This window comes from Heterocephalus glaber, unplaced genomic scaffold (assembly GCF_053883595.1).
Source record: "Heterocephalus glaber isolate CG9 unplaced genomic scaffold, H.glaber_assembly_v1.0 deba00001666, whole genome shotgun sequence".
Classification (NCBI taxonomy): Eukaryota; Metazoa; Chordata; class Mammalia; order Rodentia; family Bathyergidae; genus Heterocephalus; species Heterocephalus glaber.
The window spans coordinates 15,570,263-15,594,511 of NW_028258406.1; the positions used below are offsets into that span (position 1 = coordinate 15,570,263).

At 36.4% G+C, this 24,249-nt stretch overlaps 1 protein-coding gene across 3 annotated transcripts in view; it reads left to right on the top strand.

Moving 5' to 3' along the window:
• Cog3 (component of oligomeric golgi complex 3) overlaps positions 1-24,249 on the top strand; it is a 56,906-nt gene that overhangs the window by 23,559 nt on the left and 9,098 nt on the right. For 2 of the 3 annotated variants that reach the window (XM_004844212.3, XM_087197327.1), the window contains exons 11-20: positions 715-806; positions 1,995-2,134; positions 3,594-3,754; positions 5,839-5,944; positions 10,068-10,192; positions 12,598-12,687; positions 15,680-15,800; positions 18,734-18,822; positions 18,932-19,066; positions 22,289-22,364. In XM_004844212.3, the coding sequence (XP_004844269.1) occupies positions 715-806; positions 1,995-2,134; positions 3,594-3,754; positions 5,839-5,944; positions 10,068-10,192; positions 12,598-12,687; positions 15,680-15,800; positions 18,734-18,822; positions 18,932-19,066; positions 22,289-22,364 (1,135 nt within the window). The remainder of the gene's footprint in view (positions 1-714; positions 807-1,994; positions 2,135-3,593; positions 3,755-5,838; positions 5,945-10,067; positions 10,193-12,597; positions 12,688-15,679; positions 15,801-18,733; positions 18,823-18,931; positions 19,067-22,288; positions 22,365-24,249) is intronic. The other variant, XM_087197326.1, reaches the window with a different exon arrangement.

The following is a 24,249-nucleotide window of genomic DNA, read 5'->3' on the forward strand; positions in this document are numbered from 1 at the left end:
AAGTTTATGTGGTTCAGTTGCCGTATCACCAAACTAATTTTTTTCTCAGTTGTGACATCTAGTTTATTAGTTTTGTTCAACTTTGCAAAATAATTCTCATTTTGTTTTTGAGATATGAAGATTCACAAATATTTCTTAAAAGACGAAGTTTCAAAGTTAGTGGATTTATGTTAACAATTTAGTTTTAGCTTAGCTTTTGCTGCAGAAGTACTTTCTTGTTTAGTGTGATTTTAATTCATACCATAGGAAAAACTCTAAAGGTTTTTGTTTTAATACATTCCCTTTCAACTAGAAAAGTAATTTGTGATCATTATAAAAATTTAGAAAATAAAGCATTAAGAACAAAATAGCTGGGGATTTAGCTCAGTGGCACCATGCCTGCCTCATAAGCACAAGGTCTTGAGTTCGATCCCTGGTACCAAAAAGAAAAAGAAAAAAAACCTCTTATGATTGGGCCAGGGATTTAGCTCAGTGGCACCACTCCTTCCTCGCAAATGTGAGGTCCTGAGTTCGATCCCCAGTACAAAAAAAAAAAGAACAAAATAAGTTATCTGTAATTCCACTAAGCATTAAGCCATGGAAAAAGAAACATTTTCTGTTCTTTGGTAAGTTGTTTTATAAGTACATATGCATAATTTCTTTGCAGATAAAGTGTAGGCTTTATTTTATGAGCACTAGGTTTGTCTAACTATAGGTGTGTGTGTGTTTACACAGGTTCGCAGTGGCTGTGCCTTCATGGTCCATGTGTGCCAGGATGAGCACCAACTTTACAATGAATTTTTCACAAAACCGACACCAAAATTAGAGTAGGTGGCACATGGGACCTAACTTTTGTTAATAAGATGTAATTTGCTAATGACTGTAATGGTGCAGTATATTATAGGAGTGCTGTACAACCAACTTAAGTGATTTAACTTTTGTGTGTTTGTGAACAGAATGTTGGGTAGGACAGTGGGTATTAAAGTAAATATGTAATTTCTAGGCCAACATGTACTTATGGAGAGATTTTGATATGATAATATTTAGTAATTCTATATATATGTATGTATGTATGTATATATATGTACATAAGTATTTAGTAATTCTATACAACAAACTGTGTCTTGGTATATATAGTTCTTATCTCTACTAAGTACAATATTTCCTTTTAGTTCAAAAATTTTATGAAAGATAATTAAAAATGTGGATGCTATTTAATAACTCTTTTTTTCTTCAAAGTGTCTTTCAGATGCACTGTTAGTCACTTTTGGTTTCTTCGTGTTGGCTATTTTGATTCTTAAAAGATTCTGAGATTATGACTCTTGTAAATGAGGAAGAGCTAAATGTATTTCATGGTTTTGGTTGGGGTAATCACTTTTGATCAATACTGTGTATAGAAGACCACTGTTGGCAATATGAACAATATAGACAACTAATTTTTTTCTAAATGTTTAAAATTTCTCACAGTACTTGATATGTGTCCAGAGTACTTTGAGTTTTATTTATCTAAATATGTATGTATTCAAGAAATTTGAACCTGTCTTTTCTGGAAGAAAACATGCCATTTCATTCACAGTGAAGTAGAATATAAAAGGTAGTCAAAAGATAATTTTGTTGATGAGAAATGGAAAAAATGGAAATAAGGTCTTTGTAAATAGGGAAGGGTGGAGGGGATGAAGGGAGGGCTAGGAATGGGGGAAAAAAAGATAATTTTGTTTTTGAAAGGACATGTACAGAATTATTGCTGAAATAAAAAAAGTTGTGGTAGGTTGACTTTTGGTTGGTGGCAGCTAATTTCAATTGATTGCTGCAGATTACTCATAGATTCTGAGCTTTTAAAGCAAAAACAGTTCTCAGAATTTCTTTATACCTTTCACTTATCATTCTATAGTATTCCCAGATACTCTTTTCCAGTATTTACTGTTTTTATTGGCTGGAAGAAATCAATGAAGCTTTTAAAGTATTAGAGAATTCTGAAAACACTACTATAACCATATTTTATTCTTTCATTTTAGTGAGCTTTTGGAGAAACTGTGTATGTCATTGTATGATGTCTTCAGGCCATTGATCATTCATGTCATTCACTTAGAGACTCTATCTGAACTTTGTGGGATTCTTAAAAATGAAGTGCTTGAAGATCACGTACAGAACAATGGTAAGTAAATAGAAGTGATCAGTTTAAAGGTCTTTTAAATTATATCTGTGGCTCAGTAAATTGAAAAAAATTACATACTTCTACACCCCTGCACTAAAATATTTAATATTTTTTAATATTTAAAAACATTTAAAATAAAAATTTAAAATTTTTGAAGCTTAGGCTAATGTCTTTCTCCTCTTTGAATCAAGGGCCAACTTACTCTTTGACTAATGGTTCAAATTCCATTAAAGTCGGGCAAAATTAGTAATAAAATAGACACTTTTCATTTTGGCATCCAGAATGCAGAAAGAGTTGGCCATTAGTTTTGGGTTGGGCATTTCTAGTACAGTGTTACCAGAATACATAAAGTAATTGAATATTTTTGATCTTTTGATTAAAAATTAGGAATTATTTTAGCATCTTACATAGTTATGGTACATCATTTTTGAAATTACAGATAAAGAAAAGCAATTCTTAGGAATAGCTTTGCTTTATCCATCTTATCAATTCTTCACTATTTGGTTCAGTTATAGAGAACATGATTTTCCTAATCATATACTTTGGTCCTTTAAAAAAATACAAGATTGTGCACATTCAGGTTAGTATCAGCTCCCCATGATGAATGTAATCATCATGTACTGCAAACATGTACTCATAAAAGTTAAAAAAAGTACTTTTCAAGTAATCATTTTGTGGGCAGAATTGTCTTCACCTTGACTTTCATTGGTAGACACTACTATGGGTTTGTTACTCTTCCAAACCTATTCCTACTACATTTAGTCATTCTGTGATGTATGTTTTCTCACATATTAATGCTTCTGAATATAAGATAATTTTTAAATTAATATGAGTATCTTATGTTATTAACTCCCTATCTCTTAAAAAGCTGTTACTGAATTACTAGTGTGTCTTAACATCAGTGGCATTTTAGAAGTGAATAAGTACTACAGAAACTCATTTCATTTTTTACCTTTTTTCTTTGTGAAAATGTTAACAAGTCATTTTGTATCTGTGGGACTCAATTTATTTGTAAAATGGGGATGATAATAAATTAAGCTCCCTTAACTATCTCTTAGGATTGATCTGGAGCTGTACGAAATAACTTTTAGAGAGCACAGAGCTCTCTTAAAAGTCCCATTCAGTATTTATATTAATAATGGCAATAATTTTGCAGAGTTCTAGGAAGTATAAGGACCAATTTATTTCCCAATTTTAAATTGAAATTGAAAGACTTTTTTGGCATACTGGGGATTGACCCCAGGCCTTCACACAAGCTAGGCGATTAACTTTGCCACTGAGCTACATCCCCAGCCCCTGAGAGACATTTATTAAACCTTTCTAAGATCATTGAATCCTATTGAAATAGAATATAATCACAGTCTCTGAAGCAAAAGTGGTTAAAGTAATATCTTTGCTTGTTTATAAGAAGGTAATTTCCTATATCTACAAGGATGGATGCTTGCATTTTTTTTATTAGCTGAACAACTAGGGGCATTTGCAGCTGGAGCAAAGCAGATGTTGGAAGATGTACAAGAGCGGCTTGTGTATCGAACCCATATCTACATTCAGACGGACATCACAGGCTACAAACCAGCTCCTGGAGACCTGGCATATCCTGATAAGTTAGTCATGATGGAGGTAGGGTCTCCATATTTCATCTCCTTCTTGTCCTAATACAACTTTTGAATATATTATACTAGTTGAAAAAAGATTTTTCCTTTTTAATTTCTTAGAAATTAATTTTTTAATTTTTTCAGAAAGTAGAATCAAGATAAACTCATTAAAATCATAAAATTTTTAAAAAACATTGAAGAGTATAATTTGTTGTTATGATTATTAATCATTATATTCACTTCTTTCTCCTTTGCCAGGAAATACGTATTCTTAATTTTTAAGTTTAATTACTGCTGAGACTTCCCTTTTCATTTGTTTTTGGGTTTTTTTTGTTGTTTTTTTGTTTTTTCTGGTACCAGGGATCGAACTTGGGTCCTTGCACTTGCGCAGCTGGTGGCGAAACCACTGAGCTAAATTCTCGGCCCTTCCCTTTTCATTTGTAAGTGGCATAGAACAGGATTGCAGGTGGTTGTGGTGGCACACACTTGTAATCCCAGCACTGTGGGAGAGGCTGTAGTAGGAGAATTGCAACTTTGAGCTTAGTCAATTTACTGTCTAGATTCTGCCTCAAAATAGAAGAGAACTTGAGATGTAGATCAGTGTGAAGGCTCTAGGTTTAATCCCCTGTGCTGTAAAATATAGGAGGGTTCATAATATAGGAGCTACTGTAGTTGATGGTGATGGTGTAACCCTGCGTTGTGCTGTCTCAGAAAACTGGAGGCGGTCTTCTCCAAATTACACAGTACTGGTCCGGGGATTTAGCTCAGTGGTCCCGCTGCCTGCCTCACAAGCGCAAGGGCCTGAGTTCAATCCCTAGTACCAAAAACAAAAAAAACAAATTACATAGTATTGATGTCCAGTTTTTGGTTTGAAGGCTTACATTACCTCACTGATTGTTCAGTTCCATATATAACTTCATCTTCTTTGAGTTTTAGGGAGAGGTTAAAGAATTCCCAGGTAGTAGTATGACAGAGCCTAGAACTTTTTTGGAAATGGTTCTTACTGTGCTTCCCAGGGTAGCTTTGAACTCAAGATTCTGTCTTGGATTCTTAAGTAGCAGAGATTACAGGTGTGTACCACCATGCCCAGCTCTAGAACCTAACACTTTTTCAACCATAAGCAAAGGTTTAGTAAAATGAATATTTAATGTACATACTTCAGCCTCAACACAGCCAACTTGTTTACTTATACCTCCTTACTCTGTCTTGCTCCCATTAATTATTTTAGAGCAAGTTTCAAACATTAAAATCTGTAGTTTATGGGTATCTCTAAAAGGTAAGGGTATTTTTATTTTTAACATAACCATAATATAATTATCATACCTTAAAACATTATAGATCCTTAATATCACATAGCCAGTTGAATCTCTTCCTTTCAGATTCACTAGTTGTTAATATTTTGTCACATTTACTTTTATCTCCTTGTGTTTATTTTGTTACTGAATCATTTGAGAATAAGTTGAAGACATCTTGATACTGCACTCTTATTTTAGTTCTTATTCTAAGAATAAATTTTCCACGTAGCCACAATATCATTTTTGTACCTAATAAAGTTAACATCAGTTCAACAATATTATTTACATAGAGTCCTATTCAAATTTCCCCAGTTGTCCTTTACATGTCTTTTATAACTGGACCAAAAATTTAAAAAAGTATAATCCAATCAAGCTTACTGTGTTACATTTAATTTTTGTCTCTTTGATCTCTTTGAGTCAGACTAAGACCCCTTCCTCCCTGTCTCCATTTTGTTTTTTGTTTTTATAACATTGCCCTTTTTGAAGAGACCAAGCCAACTTTATTGTGAAATGTAGCCATATTGTAGATTTGATTGTTTTCTCTTGCTTAAATTTAGTTTCTTTTTTTTTTTGTAAAAATACTAGATAGTAGATGTGTACTTCTTACTTCATTACCTCTAAGGGAATATGTCAGGTTGTTCCACAAATGGTTAAGGTGGTGATTATAAAAATCTTTCCCCTTTTATAATTAGTAAATCCTTAATGGATGATGCTTTGATTTTATATGAGTTCCCAACCATCTTTTCAGTCAGTTCATATTGCCAAATACTGCTGAAAACTACACTTTAATGTTCCTTCTGATTTCTCTACACAGCAAATTGCACAGAGTTTAAAAGATGACCAGAAGAAGTTACCTTCAGAAGCTTCATTTTCAGATGTTCGGTTAGAAGAAACAGAGTCTAACAGTCTAACAAAATCTGGTATGTTGTGAGATCTTTTCTTCCAGCACTTATTTATTCAGTTCATGCCTTTATTAAGGACTTGTGTCCCAGGCATGTAAAACAGCTTCTCCCTTTGAGGACCCATACATAATGAGGGGAGATTGATAAACCTCAGGTGTGATTCAGTGAGCTGATGGGAAACACAGGGTGGTTGGACCATGGCAGATCTTCTGAAGGGAATGCTGCCTGTGTGTGGGGAGGTGGGGTCCATGTGAATGGTGGCATCTGAAAGCTGGAGTGTGTTGGTAGGAGTGTGGGAGAGTCAGATGAAGTCAGGTTGTTTTACGTGGCTAGAAAAGCATATAGGAATGCATATAGGAATGGAAGACCATGGCTGCTTTGGGGAACACTAGTGGCTTTGTGTGTTTAGTCACAGGCAGGGTATATGTGAGGAAGGAACAAGTGAGGCAGCCCAGATGGTCATCAGTATCACGTTATGATTTCATAGCCTTTCAGCTTTTAGCTAGTATATTATGTCAGGGTGATCAAATTTGTATTGAGTAGCTGGGATGGAACTAAAACATTTTTGACAGGGATATAAAAGATAGCTTGGACTTTTTTTTTTTGGTACTGGGGATCGAACTCGGGACCTTGCGCTTGCGAGGCAGGCAGCAGAACCACTAAGCTAAATCCCCGGCCCAGCTTGGACTTTTCAAGGAACAAAATTGTCTAAGAATCACCCAAGGGTGACCTGGATAACAAGCTAAATGGTAGGTAAGGCATCTCTTCCCCAGCTGTAAGATGGTAGATACTACAGCTCAGCTCCCCATGGGACTGGTTATAACTCCATGAGTTTTAGAGAGTCCCAGCTTCCCCCAAGATCCCTGGATTTATAGCACAATTTGGTAATCTGAGTCAACTCTATGAACAGTAGGTACTTCAAATCCAGACTGCCAAGTAGCCGTCTGACAGAGTCATTTTGTCATTCTTGCCCTGTAGGAAGGAGACCCACAATGGGTTGAAATTGCCTTCTCTATAGTAGAACTCATGCCCTATCCCAGTACACATTGGTCCTAACAAACTTCCTTAAGAGTTAGTGGACAGATCAGAGTACATCCTGGTCTTGCTGACCCTGGCCTTTTATGTTTTCTCTTTCTCCAGAAAAGCCAGTTCTTTAATTCTTGCTGGGCATTGAAATGAAGAAGAGTTGGCAGAACTGGAAAAATTGGTTAGGAGGCTGTTGTGTTTTTCCCTTTGAAAGATGCAGGTGGTCTGAACTAGGATGTTGATGAGAGGATGAAGTGTAGGGATGAGGCAGAGGGTTAGAAATTTGGGTCAGCAGGATTTGATGACACACTTGAGTGTGAGGGCCAAGGAACAGTGAGTCAAGTCAGTGTGAGACAACTGAGAGGATTTGTGTTGTATGGATCTGGAGCCACCTGCCACTGAGCATGTGAAATCTGGCTGGTTTGTCTGAATGTGCCATGAGTGTGTAAAATATGTCTTAAGTGTGTTAAGTACACACCAGGTTTCAAAGACTTGGTATGAAATAAAAAAGGGAAAATATTTTATTAGTGATTTGTGTATTAGTTGCATTTTTCCTGGTTCTCAGGTATTCTGGAAATGAAAGAATGAGAACCCTCTGAAAGGAAGGCTTTAAGTGATGTTAGTTTGTGGTGTAGAATGAGGTATCACTGGTGGAGGGGCCATTTTGTGAAGAGATCAATTATCAGGCTCATCCAAATGTGTGGGCTTTTTTTTCTATGTAGAGAAGTGAGGGGAGAGGAGGCCCCCAAGGGTGATGGAGGAGAAGGTGTCTCCTGGCAATGTGGGAGAAGCCCTGCCACTGGGGTGGTTCTGTTCTTCAGAACGGGCAGCAGGAGACACATGGCTTTTGGTGGTTTGCTGTGAAAGTAAACTTTCCTCTGTCAACAGTTAAGTTAGACAGTGAAAAAATGAATGAACAAGTTGATTTCTAGCTTCAAAGCATTCAAACATGTTTTTTTTTTTCACTAAATCTTGTTGGGAGTACTTTTTTGGCTTCTATTTCAAAGGACACATTCTGCAGATAGAAAAATTTTTAGCAAAACTGTAGATAATGTAAATATTTTTTGATATAATTTGTTTTGGATTTTCTTTAAGAGATTATAAAATAGATCTTAAAGTGAGATTTTATGGAAGAGATTTAAATATTCAACTATTGATTGCTTTTGATAAGACAGCTTACAAAACTATAAGGTGAAAGCTCTAACTCTCCACCTTTCCCTCAATTCTCTCCCCTCATAGCTGTGCCACATGACCTCTAGGCATTCTCTTAAGCACACAGATCTAGAACTTTTTTTTTAAAAGGAGCTGTGTTTGTTTTGTAACTTATTACTGGTATATCATGGGTAAATTTTAGTTTTTTATTATTGAAGAAATTTCAAATACGAGTTACAACTGGCCTGACATACGAACAACTTGGGTTATGATCGGAATTTAATTTTAACTTATGACCAGAGTCTTGAGTTACTATCTGAATGCTGGCCACTCATGCTTTCAGATGGTCTCAGATACAGATTTAACCCTTAAAGAGTCCTGGAAGGAACATTACAATATTCTTTCCTGTGTGGGGTAATTGAGAAATCCTGGGCCAATGTCTCTCGTAAGGACACTGAGACCTGCCTGTATACAGGAAAGAGACTTTGAAGGCTGTGTAGAGGGGCCTGAGCCTTCAGTTGACCAACTTGAGTTACAACCAGCCCTTGTGAATGAATTGAGTTCATAAGCCAAAGGTCCACTGTTTATAGACTAGTGAAAAGAAAGATAAAAAGAAAAATGAGCACCCATGCCTAACTATGTGGATTGAAGACTTCAATATTTTATCATATTACACATACAATGTTACTTTTTCATTGCTGGGACAAAATACCCAGCGCCTACAACCTAAAGGAGGAGAGGTTTACTTTGGCTCATGTTTTCAGTCTGTGGTTGGTTAGCTTCAAGGCAGAAACATGGTGGAAGAGTCTGGGCAGAAGACACCTGCCTCTCCCATGGCCGCCAGGAAGCAGAAAAAGAAAGGAGGATCTGAGGAGGGGAACATACCCTTCCAGATCACGCCCCATGTCACCCACCTCTTCTGACCAGGTTGCACTTCCTAACAGCATATTTACCTACTATACCTAGCAGTAGATGAGATAAATCCACTGATGAGTATAGTACCCACACAGTCCATTTACCTTACATGTACAGGAGACTTGTGGGGGCATTCTAGATCTAAACCATAACACACACACACACACACACACACACACACACACACACACCACTTTTTTAAACCAGTCATTTTAAAGTAAATTATTGATATCATCGACACTTGACTAGTTCAGCATCTCTCAAAAAAATGACTTCTTACATAACCATAAACTGTTATTGCACTAAAAATTTAATGAAGTTCTTTAATGTCCTCTAATACTCAATCCATATTTCAGTTTTACCTCTTGTATCAGAGATTTATACCAGCTCTGTTTTTGTGGTTCATTTGCCACCTGGTCCTAAACATCAAAGTGATTGTCCTTTCCTTACAGAGGTGGCTGCTCAGCCACACTCCCTGCCTACCGTTCCTCATGTTTACCAGAGGCTGCCTTTTGACTGTCCAAGGGTGGGGGAGCCAGCTCTTGTCGCTTGTGAATTGGATATACTAAGTAGCCTGTATGTGATACAGCTCAGCATGGAAGGCAGGGTGACATGCAAGATGCGTTGATTAATCTTCCCATTTAAAATTTGTTTTCTTTTCACTTCTACCTCCATTGGCTCCCATTTGTTTCCATGTGACTACATACACCTCTGCCTCCGCAAATCTATAATATGAGTATGCTGTTCATTTCATAAAGATTGTTGATCCTAGTTTGAGAAAAGCAGTTTGGGTTGAGCATATACGTGAGGCTGGAATGTACATATGTTCTCCCTTGTGTTAAATCTTACCTTAGATTTCTAAGGGTATTCTTTTTTTTTTTGGTACCGGGGATTGAACTTCTAAGGGTATTCTTGATTAAAGATGAGAAAAAAACTGGCGTCCCATTTATAGTTAATGAGAATATACAGTTTATAACTACCATGCAATTTATTGTAAGACAGACATCCACATACCTGAAGTGTGCAATCTTTTTCATTTGGGTTTTAGGTTCAACAGAAGCCCTCAATCCTAGACCACATACCACAATTTCTCCAGCAGATCTTCATGGAATGTGGTATCCTACAGTTCGAAGAACTCTTGTCTGTCTCTCCAAATTATACAGATGCATAGATGTATGTGTAAATTCTTATATCTTTGCTGTGAATTGCTTATTCTTTCACTTGGAATGTTTTAAAAGTTTAATATTTTTTAAGATCTTGGTACATTCTGAATAAATTATTGTCCACTAATCAGTTAATCATAAATTGTGATTAAAACTAAAAAATGATCTTGATGCAGTATTTTGCTTGATATTCTTAGAATCATGATTTTTAGGCATGGAGATAACTTGAAGGTCAAGCTTATTAAGGATCCCTGACCTGAGCATTCTGTAGACTCTTAGAATCCATTAAGGGGCTTTGGAGGGTCTCTGGACACGTTGAAATGGTGGATACATTCTGTGTGTAGTTTGTATGGTGCCTTTCTCAGGAGAAGGGCTTTGGCTTTCATTGCTTCTCAGAGGAATAAGTTTAAAACAATTGATTAACTTGTCTGCCTTAGTTTTTAGAGGAGAAGAGATTGCAGAGAGGTTAAGTGGTACATCCAGTGTCACATAGGTATAATTTACATTTAATATTAAATGGTGTAGTCTAGTTTTGCACTCAGTTTGAATCAGCATCCTCAGCAAATAGTGTTAAGATAGCATGTGTTTCTAGTCATGGAGTAAGTTTAATTATTTGCTGAAGTTAGCAGTACTTTTTTTTCAGGACCAACTTACACTGCATTTGATCTCAGGGAACAGAGTTATTTTAAGCACTCTGGTTTAGTGATAACAGTTGTCATTCCTCTGTAACAGCACATTTGTCTACAAATTTGCCATCATTGGTTTGATTTCCAAACCAAAATAGTTACAAAATTTGGTCAGTTTACTTCAGTTTTTAATTTATTAATTTGATGGCTACCATCCCAACTGCACATACAGAGAAAAATGATTAAATATAGCAGTCATGTAACAACTTGTCCAGGTGCCACTGTTTTTTAAGGATATAATTCAAAAGGAGTATGAATGCCCTCATATCACATACTGGTATTCCATTCTGAAGTCCTACGACCCAAGAAGATTACAGTTGTTTCACGGCATCAGTGAAGTCCATACTATTCTATCTAATTTAAACTGCGTAGTTCATGAGATCTCTTTGAGAAGGAAGTCTGGACATTTGGTATTTCTTCCTTCCCACGTTCCCTAGTAGGTATATTAAATAGTAGCATACTAGAATTTAGAAGTTCCCTGCAGTAGAGCCAGAATCTTGGGGGAAATGTGCAGGCAGCATATTCCACTTAGCATCCTTTGTTACTATAGATCTTAGTGAAGGAAGCCTCTGAGGGTGCTTGAACAGGACTTTAGCAAAATAATAAGGCTGAAGGAGATCATTCTACCTGTTTTGTTTTGTGCCTCAGGCTTGTTCTTTTTTCACCTAGCTGTCTTTCAAGTCTTAACCTTTTCAGTCTTACTGATCAAAGGTGAATCAAGTGAAAAACACCATTAAGGCTGAGCTGGGGAAGAAAAGGGTCTTGGTCTAAGCTGCCTATCTTTCACCTTCCAGGCAAGATCAGTGACCCAGGGGGAGGTAATGCTAATCCCCTTTTATTTAGCAGCCTTGAGAAAGGGAAGAGCAATACAAAAAGAGAATAATATCAAGCAGGAGACCAGCGCCAGGAGTACAGCCTGGTAATAAATGTCTTGCATATTTTGTCCATGTTAGTTTCATCTCAGGTAGAGTGAAGGCAGGAGGGTAGCAAAGGGACTGATGGGAATCTCTGCCCAATGAACACGTCACACCTCTGGGATGATAGAGAAGTGGCAGAATTAGGATTCATACTTCATGTACCATTTTGTAACATTTTTTCTATTGATTATATTTTCTATTAATTTATAATACATAACTTCTTATAAGCATGTCACTGTTTCAGCATTCTTTGTATTCATACACCGTATTTTATAATTTAGTTTACTAGTATTTTGTGAACCTCGCATCATTGAATATTTATATTATTTCAGTTTTTAAATTGTAAATAGTACCATAATGGAGAGCCATATACACAAACCTGAAAGTACCTTAATAAATACCGATTAATTACCTGGGTTAAATTTTTACTAAAGGATTTACTGAGGGTTTCACAGTTAGTTTTAGAGCTTTAAAAAACAGCCCTGTAATGTGAAATCAGGCTGGGGTAAGGGCTCCATGAGGTCAGAACTCTGTCTACCTCTTGGCCTCTGTATTTCCTGGCATCTAATACGGTGCCCAGCATGCAGTAGTGCTGATACATATGTACTGAAGGGGCACACATGGATTTGCACACATAAATGTGCTTGTACATTGGTTTAGAAAGGTTAGAGGGGAATAAAAACTCCAGGAGGAATGGTACAGTACTAAAATAACTCCATGATGAAGATAAGCATTATTAGATGCCTGCACAGCTTAGCCTTTTTTTCTCGTTTTTTGAAGTGCCACAGGCTGTTTCTCTTTTATTTCACCAGAGGGCCGTGTTCCAAGGATTATCACAGGAAGCATTGTCAGCCTGCATTCAGTCCTTACTTGGAGCATCAGAGTCTATCAGCAAAAACAAGGTTTGATGAAGTGTTAGGTGAAATTTCAATACCTATAATAATATTGTACGATATAGTATTCATTTATAGGTACAGAAATTTAAAGCCAATCTTGACAGTTAGATTTATTTATGATTGTATTTTGAGGCCCTTTGAGAGAAGCTAGTATTTCATTATAGTCCTTATAGACATTGTGCTAAGAAAGGCAGATTACTAAAATACTAAAAATAAATTTTAGAGCTGGGGATTTAGGTCAGTGGCACCGCACCTGCCTCGCAAGCGCAAGATCCTGTGTTCGATCCTCCCCCTCCAAATTTTAGGGAGTGAAAGTTCCTTGTCATTGTCTTATTGCCTAAGGAGATGATACCGCTCTTTCCCTGGAATACCAAGAAAGCACTGTCAAGGAAACAGCAACTTAATCATCCCTGCAAAGTTGTTTTCAGTAGTCTCATGGCCTCATCTGGATTAAATCAGCCATCCATTTTGGAAAGAGGCAGTTGTGGCCCTTGGATTGTGTGACTAGAAGTAATTGCTGAAACTGCATGGTTTAAGGTTTTAATCAGGATGGGGCCCGAGGGAGACTGCTGGTGTGTCCTTCTCTCATGCCCTTACGATATATATATATATTTTTAATTGAGCATGATCAATAGTATTGCTTAGCATAATTCTTCTTAAAATGCCTATTGCCTGCAGGAATTTTCAGCCAAAATTTTATTACTGCTTAAGGTATTCAAAGTCTGTGACTTCTAAATTTACAAAGTTGATTTCTAACTTAAAGGCTTTAGATACATTTTTTAATATAAAAAAATCTCTCCATGAAAGAATTTAGCATCTTGTTGCTAGAAAAGCTGTACTTTTGTGACCACTGTCTTCTCCCATTTATGGAACAGAGAGTTGAAATTTTGATACAGACTAGAAGACAATAGAAAATAAAGTTATAGATAGGTGAGTTTAAGTTTTAAATATATTTGTGAGTCTGACCTCTTACATTTATAATAGGTGAAATTGAGAAATGGGTCTCTAACATTAGAGAAATGATTAAGTAAAGTGGGACATATTCCATATGGTAGAATATATCATTACATTTAAAACAATAAAATAATAAAATTAACTTTGATAAGGCAAAAATAAAAGGATACAAATCAGATATCCAGTGTGACTTTATGCAATAAAAAATGCATTGAAGCAAATACGAAACTGAAAGCTTTGGGTGACTTTTGCCCCATTCCCTACATATTTCTTTATTTTCCAGATTTTCTGCAGTGAGTATATATTTCTTAATGACCTAATTAAGAAAAATTTATATGCTTATGTCCTTTGGTACCACTGTCCTCTATTTTAAGCCTTTTGATTATTCAATCTTCTGTCCTATCTGTAGGCTTTTATCTATTTCTATTTTATACTTATTATAAGGGCTGTAAGTACATGTAGAAGCCCTCAGTTTGGTAAGCACTAGCTTATTTAGTTTCATGGCTGAGTTTATGTACTTTTGCCTTTCAACTTTTTAAGAAATGACATATGAAAAAAAAGTGACTAATGAAGTGGCTTAATGTCTTTGAGAGTTTTTCTGGTTTTTTTTAAGGGGAGAAATTATTCTTACATAGTTAAATTAAGGTGCTGGTCTTCCAGTAAATTAGCATAATACAATCTGTTGAGTTACATCAACTTTAATAAATCATATCTATATGATGCTATTTTTGACAACAGAATTGTTAGTTCTTTTAAAAATAGAACAAGTACTAAGACATGTAGCATTTTGTACTTTGCTAATGCTCTGTGTTCCAGAGTACATAGTTGAGTTTCCATTGTAAAAGTCTTACTTATATAGATTATGTTTATTAGAAGTGAGGGGAGGGCCGGGGATTTAGCTCAGTGGTTTCGCCGCCTGCTGCGCAAGCGCAAATGACCTGAGTTCAATCCCCGGTACCAAAAAAAAAAAGAAGTGAGGGGAGAGAGACTAGGGAGGGGTCACTTGTTTAATAAGCCCTTTAAAATTTATATTACTTACTGTAGAATAACTTTTTTCTAATGTAATATAAAAACTTTGATTAGAAATATTTTCAAAGTAATATTAAATCTTGAGTAGCAGCAAGGAGGAGCAAATAAAGCATTGCATTTGTAAATATACAGACTCCTGTAGAAACTGATTACTTACTATTTTGGGATCAGGTTGGCTTTGAGAACTAAACTTCCATCACATGTCTCTTGTAGCTGATAGGTTCCAAGAGGGCAAAAGGGCATGTGAGACTCAGGAGTGTAGATTGTCCATCCTCTTTATAATCCAAAATGGTGACCCCCAAACCATTTTACATTTGGAGGAGGCTCCTTTTGAACTTTTATATAAATAAGAGTTTGTCTGATGTTCTTGTTATTGAAACCACTTTGACCAAATAGTGAAAGGTATCTTTCTGAAGAGAAAACAACAGGCCACGAGAGGGCAGAATTAGGCTCATGTATGGAGCTTTTGTGTACCTTCTGCTCTGTGTTGATGTCAGACTGCAGCATCTTTTCTACCTTTGCAACAAATTTAAAAAGGTTTGAATTCTCTTCCTAGATGTGGTGCTTTATAGGCTTTTTGTCAGATATACTTTCTTGGATTTTTTAAGTAGAGCAAGTAATAGTTAAGCAGGATGTTTTTCCTCCAAATAATAATTTTTTTTTTTGTACTGGGGATCAAACTCAGAACCTTACGCTTGTGAGGCAATCATGGTGCCACTGAGCTAAATCCCCAGCCCTTCCCCAAATAATTCTAACTGAGTGATATAGGGAGAGTTCACTGTATAGCAAAAGAGTATTGGCATCCCGGCGTGGTGGCGCATGCCTGTAATCCCAGCACTCGGGAGGCTGAGGCAGGAGGATCACAAGACCCTGTCTCAAAAAATGAAAAAAAAAAAAAAAAAAAGTATTGGCATCATAAGCGTGTAAATTTAGGTAGATTAATGTCAATTAATAATGTGTTTTATATGTTCCTGTTTTGATTTAATCTATGATAATACCATTTTTTCTGTTTTAGACTCAGATTGATGGACAGCTTTTCTTAATTAAGCACCTTTTGATTCTTCGTGAACAAATTGCTCCATTTCACACTGAATTCACCATTAAGGAAATTTCTCTGGACCTCAAGAAAACTAGAGGTACTTTATTGTCCTGGCTGGCGCAGTTGGGTGTGTTTGACCTTCCCAAATGTGTCAGCACAGGTTGTAGGTTTATTTTATGTTCATCTGCAATTTTTTTTGCATGCTTTGCTTGCTAAATATATTACTTGTTAATACTAAGCTGAGCTGTCAGTACCCTAATTGCTTCTAACTTGCTGTGTTTTCTTTGTGAAGGGAACTGTATTTTTTATTGTTGTTTTTGAGAAAGGGTCTCTCTATGTAGTTCAGACTGCCCTTGAACTAACTGTTAGCCCAAGTTGGCCTTGTACTCCTGGCAATCCTCTTGCCTCAACTCCCTGAGTGCTGGGGAAGAGAACTGTACTGTATCTGAGCGTTTTAATTCATAATATAATATTACCTGTCTTAGATTCTACCACATGTTAGTATAACCAGTTAGAAAATAAAAAATCAATATAATAGCTACTTAGTACTAAGTAGTGTATGTCAGCTAATTGGTATGATTTTAAATATTGAGTTGAATTTGTCAGTTGTTGAAAATTTGGAAGCCAGGGTAAAAGTGGGAGTACTTACCTAAGATCTGAGAGTTAGGTTTTGTTTCTGTCTCATTGTTTCCTGACTCTTGTAAGATCTTTAATGGGTATTTTAGCTTCCTATCAAACCTTTCTCCTAGGTAAAATGAGCATACTGAACTTACTGGGACACCTTCACTGAATTATCAAGATCATTCAGAAAATATATGTTAACACGCTTTATAAGTTTCAGTTGCTTAAATAAACTTAAGTGATGTTAAATCAACTGGTTAATTAATCATGTAGATAGGGTTTTTGAATTGGTAATAAATACTGACTCATCTTGGGAAAGATAATTTAGCAGTCCTAATGATTTGTCCCTGAAGTAATAAGAGATAGTTTTTAAAAGATCAGAGTAATGACTTTTTAAGCTGTTGATTGTAGGCAGTTAAGGATATACCAAACATCACTTATTTGTCTTGATTACTTACAAATTTTTATAAACTTTTATCTTTTCCTAATCACTTCCAAAACATTTAAGCTCTAATGCCTTAAGCCATCTGTTGATGTAATGAATTAACTTCTCTATTCTTTATTGGGGTAATTGAGAAAAGTCACTGAAATTATTTTTTGTATTCTGTACTTCAGAGCAATGCCGAATACAGAATTTCCAAAGGTAGCAGGTTTTTAGTTCCCTACCCCTCTGTGCTCATCTATAAGAGTGGGGTTTCTTTTTTTTTGGTACTGGGGATCGAACTCGGGTCCGTGCGCTTGCGCAGCAAGCGGCGAAACCACTGAGCTAAATCCCCGGCCCCTGGAGTGGGGTTTCTTTAACTGGCTGGGGCTCACTGTGGCCTTGTGAGAGTCATATTAAACAGGTTTTTTTCCCCCTAATGTTCTCTCCTGTTTATTTCAAAAATTTTTTTTCGTTTTTCAAAGCCCGTGTGTGTTATTTGTATACTTTGTTGTTGTTTTTTTTTTAAACAGAAGCTAGATTTCCTGGCCTTTGCCTTTACAAAATGCTTTTTTTTTTTTTCAATGGTACTGAGGATTGAACCCAGAGCCTTTTTTATTTTTATTATGAGACAGGATCTAACTTAGGTGCCCTGCCTGGCCTTGAACTTGTGATCCTCCTGCCTCATCCACCTGAGCTGCTAAAGAAAGCATAATTTTTAAAGAGCGTAATCTCTTCAGAGTTGCTCTCTCCCAGCTATTCTCTTTGATTTCTTTCTTTTCTTTCAGTATGAGGTGTGGGAACAGTGCCCTGTCTTAAAGAATTCCAGATTGCTGATAGTCCCTTATCTAAGTGATGGGATAGAGGAGGGTTGATTTACTTTCATTTTTTCTTATTCATATGCTCTTGCCACTTGGTTCTATTGTAGATCCACTGAGATGTGAGCAAATGAAAAAATGAAATAGCATAAGATTTTGGCAAAATTTGTTTTAAACTTGGGGAAAAAATAAGAAACAAGATGCATTATGTAAAGGTACAATTCCCAATGAGAAATGCAGTTGTGTTGTATACCTACAATGTACCAATAAAAAATGTAATACAAAAAAACCACTTTGTTTTAAAGTATGTTTTCTCCCAAATATTATGAAGCTTATTTAACCCTTCCAGATGGTGGTTTGATTCTGTTTATTGCAGACAGGTTCTTTTAGGTATATCATAGAAAAGATACAGCAGACACAAAGAGTTTCACTAAAGCTTTACTTTAAACACCAAATCTGATAGGGAGGTTCTTTTTCATTAACACCAGGGCCAAGGCAGTATTGCAGTGTGTGGTTACAAAACCAGGGATTTGAAATGAAGCCTTTCCTGCTTTGCTTTCTCTAATCTAACAAAGCAAAGCAAAGAAATGATCTTTTTTTTTTAAACTCTCATTTAATACTTGCTAGCTTCACTTTTAACTCTCTAACCTCTTATGACTAACATTTTATCTTATTGCATTTGAACATTAATGTAACCTCATTTAGTACTTTGTATAGATTCTAGTTAGTCTGGAGGTTAAGGGATAAATATGTCCTTATGGTGTTTTCCTCCTGGCTGACACATTAGTTTATTCACTCTCCTTCAAGGGAATAAATTTTTATGCCAGCCAGGATCTTAACAAAGAAGCTGGGTAAGTATGTAAATATTTTCTTAAAATCTCTTAACATTCTAAAAGTACAGTACTGAAATATTACAGTGTCAAATACCATTTATTACTTTTCTTTTTTTCTGTAAGTGGATTGTTGAGATGAATAGTCATTTTGCAGTTCTGACCTTCAGGAAGTAACTGCCACAGCCATCACTGGCAGTCATCTCGCCCTCAGCCATTCACTGAGCTGAGCTGAAGATGCATGCCTTGTGGCTTGGGGCGTAGAGAACTAGTGTTTGTTACACAAGACTTCTCTGTTGAAACTGTACATGTTCACTGGATGAGTAATTTTGTTTCACAGATGCGGCATTTAAAATCCTGAACCCTATGACTGTTCCAAGATTTTTTAGGCTGAATAGCAACAATGCCTTGATAGAGTTCTTGTTGGAGGTGAGAAGGAGTCTGTTTCATTGGTGGTGGGAATGAAACGACATTCTTTACATGTCTAGTAATTTCTAGGCACATAAAAACAGGAGGAAATTGTCATCTTCTTTTTAAGGGTACTCCTGAAATAAGAGAACATTATCTTGACTCTAAAAAAGATGTAGACCGGCATCTGAAATCAGCCTGTGAGCAGTTTATTCAGCAGCAGAGCAAGCTATTTGTAGAGCAGCTGGAGGAGTTCATGACAAAGGTATAGACCGTGATGCCTACTTTGTAAAGTCATTTTGCATTCTTCCTTGGCTTTCCTTTTGAATTACCCTCTTGTGAAAACTTTAGCAGAAGGAGATAGCCAAATCTTAATAATTCTATCTAAGAAATTACGGTGTCTCCTATAATAGAAACTTCTGGTTTGCGGACGTTTAGATCTGCTTGCAGAATTTTCAGTTTTGAAGAGGAAAAGTACAAATACTGCTAAGCTAGTTACAGCTGACCTTTGGCTAGCTGTGTTTTGTTATCCATGTTGTAAGTTACCTGCATGTGGGCTGGGTGTCTCTCTCATTGTCTCCTGGAATCTCACTTTGTATTGGACCTGCAGAGTACCAACCAGTCTCGTGTATCCAGAAACAGATTGTCTTTGTGCATGGGGAACATGTTTAGGTTATTTGAAGATGGGATTTTGAGCCTGAAAACTTAGATGTGATTCTGATTCCCTTTCATCCACTCTTTATTGGTCCTTCGTTTATCTGTCCTCTTTCTGGGCTCCCCTGTTGAGGTGTTTCATTTTCCTTAATTCTTAACCACATTCCTTTTCCCAGAAAAATTGCATCTTCTTTTCATAGATTGAGAATCAACTTTTGCAGAGAGACTGAAAGTACATGAAATAAACTTTTTACATCTTTATTATTTGGTTCCTTCATGATTTTTGGTATAATTAATAGTCTTTCCTGGGAAAAACAAAATGAGAACAAGAAGAACATATATGCTGTATTGCCTAATTTCTTGCCCCTGGAAAAACAGTCTTTTCTCCAAGTATTTGAATGGCCCAAAAGAATGTAGAACTATTCTGAGTGTTGGGGTAGAGGTGTTTATGAAAACATTTAAGTTAGATAATTTTCCTTGAGACTTCAGAAACTGTTGATACAGGGCCAGGGATTTAGTTCAGTGGTTCCGACACCTGCCTTGCAAGCGCAAGGTCCCGAGTTCGATCCCCGGTACCCAAAAAAAAAAAAAGAAAAAAACTGTTGATACATTGTTTTAGTATTCCATAGTATTTACTGGACAATGCTTGAAACCTTTACTTAGGGCTTGGAATAGTAAAAGAAGGAGCTTGGAGCTTGGAGTCAGGGAACCTTGGTCATAGACCCCCTCCTGTGACTTCCTCACTGAAACTAGGCAAGTCATCTTCTCAGAGCCGTGGTGGGCATAGCTATAGCATCCATCCTCCCTACCTGAGGTTGTGATGAGGTTCAGTTAGTATTATATGTGGAAAAGCTTTAATTGTAAAGTGCTGCAGAAATGTTATTTTATAGTAAAATAGACAAATTTGAGGTGAAGATTTTGCTTTGGCAAAAAAAGTCTTATTAAGGCATTTTAATGGAAGTATTTTAGTTTTATAACTAGGCTGAAAGTTACTTCTTTCTGGTGGGACCAGTTTATGCTAAAAACTCAGACTTATATGTAAAATATACTCATTTTTCTTTAAGCAGTTAAATAATATATTACAGATTTATTTTTAATATTCCCTCTGAAATGTTATTAATTTCCTCAGTAACACTAGAAATTTTTCTTAATGTAGTGTATATAGTAAAATTTGACCTATAAATTTAATTTCTGCTCTCAAAGAGTTATAACCTAGTGGGAAATCAAGATGGGAAGATAATGTAAACATTAAAGTGTACACAGCAGTGCCTTCCAAAACACTGGGTCTTTGTTCATCCCTGAGGCTTTATAAAAGATGGGACTCATTGGGGAACCCCCCTCCAACCAGCCATTTCTTCCTTGTTTTTCTCTGGGTATCTTTCTTAGGAGAGATTATCTTTACAAGTCTGGGAAAACTGAGCAAAATGTTCCTTGGGATTTGACTTAAAGATAAGTAATATCTTTTGCCATGCTCAGCCTAATTAACCTCTAATCAATGTGTATTTTCTTTTTTAAAACTGCATCTCACAATGAAAAATAGATATAAGGTGGGCATGGTGGCACACACCTATAATCCTAGCACTCGGGAGCCTGAGGCAGGAGGATCGCTGCAAGTTCGAGGTCCGTAGAGAGCTCTAAGGCAGCCTCAACTTCATAGTGAGATCCTGTCTCAAAAAAAAGGGGAACAGGGCCAGGGATTTGGCTCAGTGGCACCGTGCCTGCCTCGTAAGCACAAGGTCCTGAGTTCGATCCCCGGTACCAAAAAACCAAAAGATATTTGAAAAAAAAAAAGAGGAATTGAGTGAGAGGAAAGAGGAAAGAAGGGGTTTATGCAGATGGACAGCATGAACAAAGGCCCAGAGTAGTCTACGGGTAGAAAGAGAAATTAGAAATAAAGAAGTCTAGGAGATCTGAGTTAATGTTATACCTGTCCCTGCCCAATCTCTGAGTATTTTGTTTCCTCTTTTTGTGAGAAAGCTAAAATGTTGGTACTCAGTTTTTCTAATGAGACTTTCCAAGTGAGGCCAACACCATGGTCTGGACTTTTTGCATATGGCCATTTAAAAAAACCGTTTCATTCAGTTTGTCTTTTACCTTCCCCAACCATTTCTTACTCTTATCACTATTATATCAGCAACAGTCTTGTCTGAGCAGCTGAATGCACTTTTTGTATTCACTTTTCTGTACCGCTGCTGAGGAATGATAGTGATGAGGAGAAGACAGGCTCCCATGTCGGTGTCTGTAGCACTCAATGGTCACATGTGCCCTTTGATGGTATTTGAAGATCCTGTTTCTTTGTTTTAATGACATTCTCTCTGCCTATGAAAAGAAAAAAAAAGTCTTTTCGGTATGTAAAGGTGATTTTTATCCTGCTGGGCAATATTTTTCTAATAACATATGGTAATAATGACATAACAGTCCACTTAAGAGAGACCAGTTTTGTGTTGGCGCTTCTCTAGGGCAGTGGTGGCAAACGTGTGGGATGCATGTCACAGTGGGCTATTTGTATCATTGAAAGCTCTAAAAGGTTTGCCACCACTGCTCTAGGGCCTTCATTTCCATCTTCCTGTATGGAAGTGTATTAGGGAGATTGCCTTATATGATTTTGGTATATTTTTTTTGCAAGATAACATATGCTATGAAATCACAAAAAAAGTTTTGCTTAAGAATTTTGTTGGCTATAAAGGATTATGAGATACATTGCCTTTTTGTTACAGTTGCACGTTAGATTATCAGTATATTTTAATAGGTTTAAATTGGGTTTTGTTTCCTCTGAGAACAGTACAGTTTGTCATTGGTGAAACAAAACATTTATTTTTGTCTCCTCTTCTAGGTTTCAGCATTAAAAACAATGGCCAGCCAGGGAGGCCCCAAGTATACCCTTTCCCAGCAGCCTTGGGCACAGCCAGGTATTCAGGTTTTACCATTTTGGATTCTTTTTTTAGGATATTATTAATTTCCATTTATATAGCTTTACGGTGACAGCTTGGAGTTAGTTTCCTGTTCACTCTGGAATACTGTGATGTGAGTTAATGCAAGATTCATTTTGGAGCGACAGCTCTTAATTGGCCAACACTATGTGTATCTCAGTAAGCATTCCAAGAGAGGAAGAATTTAAAAAAATTTTACCCAGTTAAAAATAAAATGTGGCTCAGTTGGAAACACTTTGGAGTCTGATTTCTATATACTCATTATTCTTTGGGTGAGATAGAGCTTTGATGAAAATAGTATATTTGACAGAATGAAGTTATGGAGAGAGAACACCTATTTTCAAGTATATGAAATGTGGGGCCACTGTTTTGTTTCACATTTTCTCAAAATTACATCCTCTGTTGATTTTTTTTTGGTACTGGGGATCAAACTCAGGACCTTGTGTTTGCAAGGGAGGTGGCGGAACCACTGAGCTATATCCCAGGCCCCCTCTGTTGATATTTTAGAGTATTTGAAAAAAAATTGTAAAAATTGAGGTGTCAGTTGGGAGTTGGCAGGCAATATCATTGCCTGATTTGCAGATATATCTGAAATGTCCAGTCTTACTCTTGCCTAAATGTTTTTTATTGTTGTTGTTTGGTTTTTGGATTTTTTTTTTTAGTGCTGCAGGGTTTTTTGTTTTGTTTTAGGGTGGTGACAGTTCTTTTTATTTTTGTTTTTTGTGCTGGGGATTGACTTCTGGGGCTTGCTCACATTAGGCAAATGTTCTTCAACTGACATCCAACCCCAGCCTGTTGGGGGAATTCTTTAGTATTACATGTTAGACATTTAAAGTTACCCCTAACTTTGGGTTATTTTTGGTACATTATGTGGCATTTTGAATTGCCATTAAATCAGAACAAATTATTTTGTTAAATTGGTATTTCCGGCCATTTCTGACCCATATTTTGAAACTAAAAAGGGTGAAATTGTGAAGTAAGTGTTTTTATTATGAGTAAGCTGTGTCCAAGTTGGAAAACAGCCTTTTCCTCATAGTGAAAGAGTTCCAAAAAGTGATTCTGGTTTTGTATCTGTGAAAATTGGCTGTGTATAGACACCTAATATGCAATCAACTTTTTAGATATGACTGATTTTTCTATGAGAATGTTATGTCTGTCAGGTATTCTTTTCCTTTGAGAAAAAGGATTGCAGCCATTCTAAGCCTCCAGAATTTTCAGTTACTATGAATGCCTGAGTTAAAGTTGGGCCAAGAAGTTAAGAGTATTTCTTAGGAAGGTGCACAGTTGTAGAGAATTATCAATTGTCTTCAAAAGAAAGAATTGCATCGCAGAGGTTCTTCATATGCACATTGAGGATGTCAGTACGGGTTTGCATTGATTTGTTGTATTGCAAATAAACTTTGTGACATGCCTTTTGTTTACTATGATGGAGACAGTGGATGTTCTACTGTATTATTTTAAACATCAGTATTGTGTATGAGATTGAAATCTTTAATATCTTTAAAAAGCAGCATACTTGATGCAGTTGTACATTCTGTCAGAAAACAGAAGTCAGAATCTTTTACTGACAAGACTGGAAATTCTACTTGTAGTCTGCCTTAGTGTCAGCTACTTATTGTGATTCCTCACAGTCAAGAAGCAGACTGATCAGTCCCGAACTCACCTTTTGACTCTTGGAGTAATATTTGTGATCTTTGGATTAATTAGAGCCTTTGGTTTTATGGTTTCAGTTGCTTATAAGGCTTATTGAGAAATAGAAGCTGATTTATAATTTGAATGTTTATGTAAATGAAACTCTTGGATGGAATAAATCTTTCTTAAAATAGGCAAAAACAGCAGATAGGCATAGGCATACTGACTACAG